This window comes from Gekko japonicus, unplaced genomic scaffold (genome assembly GCF_001447785.1).
Source record: "Gekko japonicus isolate JY-2015 unplaced genomic scaffold, Gekko_japonicus_V1.1 scaffold3155, whole genome shotgun sequence".
NCBI lineage: Eukaryota > Metazoa > Chordata > Lepidosauria > Squamata > Gekkonidae > Gekko > Gekko japonicus.
In genome coordinates this window covers 13,174-17,767 of record NW_015174934.1, presented here as the reverse complement: position 1 = coordinate 17,767, position 4,594 = coordinate 13,174, and the positions used below count along the sequence as shown (strand labels likewise).

The 4,594-nt window shown below is 52.2% G+C and overlaps 1 protein-coding gene across 1 annotated transcript in view; it reads left to right on the top strand.

Annotated features, from left to right (window-relative positions):
- LOC107122070 (inter-alpha-trypsin inhibitor heavy chain H2-like) overlaps nucleotides 1–4,594 on the top strand; it is a gene marked incomplete at its 3' end in the record, with an annotated part of 27,338 nt that overhangs the window by 9,982 nt on the left and 12,762 nt on the right. Inside the window, exon 3 of the mRNA XM_015425097.1 lies at nucleotides 3,672–3,844. Coding sequence (XP_015280583.1) covers nucleotides 3,672–3,844 — 173 coding nt within the window. The remainder of the gene's footprint in view (nucleotides 1–3,671; nucleotides 3,845–4,594) is intronic.

The following is a 4,594-nucleotide window of genomic DNA, read 5'->3' as shown; positions in this document are numbered from 1 at the left end:
GGGAAAACCATAGAGTTTTCCCTTGTATGGCCATGGCCCCGCCCCCAGCGTGCCCGGCGTGCCTACGTCACTTCCTAGTGACGCGCACTCCGAAGGTGGGGTTCCCCCAGGGCCCGATTCCGCCGCGGCAGAAATCGGGCTTCCAAAGCGGGGGTTTCCCTGACCCCCGGCCCGATTTGGAAGCCCTAACTCTTCTGCAATGGCGATCGTTTCAGAGGGTGGCCATGTTGATCCGAAGTAGAACAGCTAGATTCAAGACTGGTAGCACCTTAGAGAACAACAGGATTTTCAGGACATCAGCTTCTGAGAGTCAATGTGTTATAAATCAAGATCAGGCAGCTCTTTCTTTAATCAGTGATTTCAGCTTATTAGAACACATATAACAACACAGAACACAGAGAATAACCCCAACTTCTGTACAGTTTGGAACTTGCTAAGCCACACCCCTAGAGCAATAAGGTCCAATCATAAGTGAGTGCTTAGGACCAATAGGGTTTGTTCCCGCCGAAAGTCACAGTCTTCCCTGATTGGTCCATTGCACAACGGCAGCCAATCAGGCTGTCGATTTCAGGATACTGAGAGTCTATGGAGCTTGTGACTGAAGCTCAGGCTCATTCTACAGTTCAGACTATCCATAACAGGGGTCATTTCCTGCGGGAGCGCACAGGAGCGGAGCTCCAGCAGTAATGAGCCCAGGGGGGGGCACATGCAACAAGCCCCGCCCCCTGCTTCCAGCAGCCCACAGTCGGATCACGAGGAGCAAGAAGCAGCCAGGTAAGTTGCAGAGCCCCCCCCCCTTCAGGTATAAGCTCCCCCTCCTCTGTGAGGGCCGATCTGCACGTCCACCCCCCATAGCTAGCAATCCAAAACAGTCCAGTGGAGCCTGAGTGGTGGGTGTTGCCTTCTGACACACTTCCGGTGATGTCATGGGGTGTGACATATGCAAATAAATTATGCTAATAAGTTATGCTAATGAGTTCCTGCACCTCTTTTTCTACAAAATGACCCCTGCATATATCACAATACATAACGTCAAGCATCCTTCTAGCTTTGACTCTTGAAAACTTATACCCTGAAAATCTTGTTGGGTCTCTGTGCTACTGGACTCAAATCTAGTTGTTCTATTGCAAAGGTGACTTTTCAGTGTGGAAACTTTTCAGTTTAGAAAAGAGACGGCTAAGGGGGAAGAGGATAGAAGGTTATAAAATTATGCACAGGGCGAAAAGAGTTGACAGAGCCAACTTCCTCTCCCTCTCCCCAAAGACGAGAACTCGAGGGCATCCAACAAAGCCGATGGGCAGTAGGTTCAGGACAGGCAAAAAGGAATACTTCTTAACACAGAGAGTGGTAAAATGTGGACTTTGCTGCCAGAGGATGTAGTGATGGCCACAGGCATGGACAGATTTAAAAGGGGACTGGATAGATTCACGGAGGAGAGGTCTGTCCGTGCCTACTAGCTATGGTGACTAAAAGGAAACTTCATGCTCAGAGGCAATCAACCTCTGGATCCCAGTGCCAGGAGGCAACATCGGGGAAGGCCTCAGTCTTTACACCCTGTTGTTGGCTCTCCAATGGAACTGATTGGCCACTGAGTGAAGCAGGATGCTGGACTAGATTGTCCGATCCAGCAAGGCCCTTCTTAAGTTCTCAAGAAGGCCTCGGCCTCTATGCCCTGTTGTTGGCCCTCCAGAGGAACTGGTTGGCCACTGTGTGAGACAGGATGCTGGACTAGATGGACCACTGGTCTGATCCAGCAAGGCCCTTCTTATGTTCTCAAGAAGGCCTCGGCCTCTATGCCCTGTTTTTGGACTTCCAGAGGAACTGATTGGCCAGTGTGTGAGACAGGATGCTGGACCAGATGGACCACTGGTCTGACCCAACAAAGCTCTTCTTATATTCTCATGAAGGCCTCGGCCTCTATGCCCTGTTTTTGGACTTCCAGAGGAACTGATTGGCCAGTGTGTGAGACGGGATGCTGGACCAGATGGACCACTGGTCCGATCCTGTAGAGCTCTTGTTATGTTCTTATGTGATCTCCCCCATCAATCATTACCTGGCAATCAATCCCACCGTTTGCTTAACGCTCTTGTTTTCTCGAGACTTCCTGGATATTAACCAGCTCGGATTTTCAAAGAGTTCCATTCTCTTGTGCAATGTTGGCTAGAGACGGCTGGAATGCAAACTGACCCAGCGGCCGGGGGTGGGTGGGTCTCAGCTGAGGGGCAAACCCAGCATCACAAGCTCAGAGCATTTTTTTTAAAAAAGAAGGAAGACAGCAAGACTCTGCATCTGGGGATGCCAACCTCCAGGTGGGACCTGGGGATCCCCCGGAATTACAGCTCATCTGCAGACTGCAGAGATCAGTTCCCCTGGAGACAATGGATGCTTTGGAGGGTGGACTCTATGGCATTGTACTCCTCAGAGCGCCCTGTCCTCCCCAGGTTCCATCCCCAAATCTCCAGGAGTTTCCTAAACTGGAGCTGGCAACCTTTCTCCCCAACTCCCACTGGTGGCCAGGGATGACTTGGCAACAACGTTAGTCTACATATTTTGATTGTCAGCCTGCAGAGATGAACCCCTGAGGATTAAAGCTTTTCCTTATGGCTCCAAGTTGGTTCCCGGCAGGTTGGAAGGGTGGTGGGGAGACGCCCCTGACTGCAGGAGTCCCCAACCTCATTGAGCCGGTGGTAGGGTTCTCATTTGCCCACTTATGGCAGGAGAATTTGAGGTCATTGTGGCCCTGGATCATCACCACCGATGCTCACCTGAATGGTGGGCAGAAACTGGTGCCAAATGCAGGGTGCCACCATACTTGGGAGAAAACTTTAAAAGAAAAAGAGAGATTTTTAGACTTAAAGGAAGTTCTTACCATAGAGTTCCTAGTGATTCCTAGATGCTTGGGGGGGGGGGAGTGGGAGGGCTTCTAGGATTCTGGCCCCGCTGGTGGACCTCTTGAGAACACTTGGGTTTTGGCCACTGTGTGACACAGAGTGTTGGACTGGAGGGGCCACTGCCCTGATCCAACATGGCTTCTCTTATGTTCTAATGGCTCTGCTGGTGAACCTCCTGATGGCACCTGATGGCACCTGCTACAACATGGCTTCTCTGATGTTCTTATGTCTGGGGCAGTGATGCTCTGTATTCTTGGTGCTTGGGGGGCAAGAGTAGGAGAGCTTCTGGGCTTGGGGGGGGGGTGCTGGACCTCCTGAGGGCACCTGGGTTTTGGCCACTGTGTGACACAGAGTGTTGGATTGGATGGGCCACTGGCCTGATCCAACATGGCTTCTCTTGTGTTCTTATGGCCCTGCTGGTGGACCTCCTGAGGGCACCTGGGTTTTGGCCACTGTGTGACACAGAGTGTTGGATTGGATGGGCCATTGGCCTGATCCAACATGGCTTCTCTTGTGTTCTTATGGCCCTGCTGGTGGACCTCCTGATGGCACCTGGTATTTTTGGCCACCATGTGACTCAGAGCCTTGGACAGGATGGGCTATTGGCCTGATCCAACATAATTGGATTGGCCTGATCCACCAATATAAGGCTTCCCTTATATTCTTATGGCTAACCAGGTCAGCGGGCTGTAATGAAGCATTGCTCTGGGGAAACTCTACCTGGGATTTGAGATTTCTCCATCCTTGTCTGAGTCCATCTCAGTGCTTTGGTATCCACAGGTGCAGGGCGACGACAACATCATCCTCTATAGCTACAAGGTCCAGTCGGTCATCACGTCTCGGCTGGCCAACACGATGGTCCAGGCCAAAGTGGCGAACAATGCCAAGCATGCGCAGAACCTGGTCTTCGACGTCCAGATCCCGAAAGGGGCCTTCATTCACAACTTCACCATGTGAGTAATAAGGGCACAGCTGCTTTTACCACCCCACCCCCCATGTACATACAGATGTGGCACAGGGTTGCTAGGAATATTCCTGGAGATTTGTGGGGTGGAACCGGGGGATAGGGTTGCCAGGTCCCCCCTGGCCATTGGAGGGGTGTGGGGGGGGCAAGGTTGCCAGCTCCAGATTGGGGAACTCCTGGAGATTTGGGGGTGGAGCCTGGGGAGGACAGGGGGACCTCAGTGGGGCACAAGGCCAAAGCATCCATTTTTTCCGCCGGGGAACTAAACTCTAGTCTGGCGATGAGCTGTAATTCCAGGGAATCTCCAAGTCCCACCTGGAGGCTGGCATCCCTGCCTGGGGAAGTTGGAGTTGGGGGAGGGGCATGAGCTCAGCGGAGAGGTGACGCCATACAGTCCACCTTCCAAAGCTCCCATTTCCTCCAGGGGAAGTGCCCTCCGTCATCTGGATATGAGCTCTAATTCCTGGAGGTTTCCAGTCCTAAGCTGGAGGGTGGCAACCCTAAATTGTCACGTGACCCTCATACAGGGGTCATTTTGTGGGAAAAGAGGTGCAGGAGCTCATTAGCATAACTCATTTGCATATGCCACACCCCCTGACATCACCAGAAGTGTGTCAGAAGGCAACACCCACCGCTCAGGCTCCACTGGGCTGTTTTGGATTGCTAGCTATTGGGGGGGGGGGAACGTGCAGATCTGTCCTCGCAGAGGAGGGAGAGCTTGTACCTGAATTAATAATAA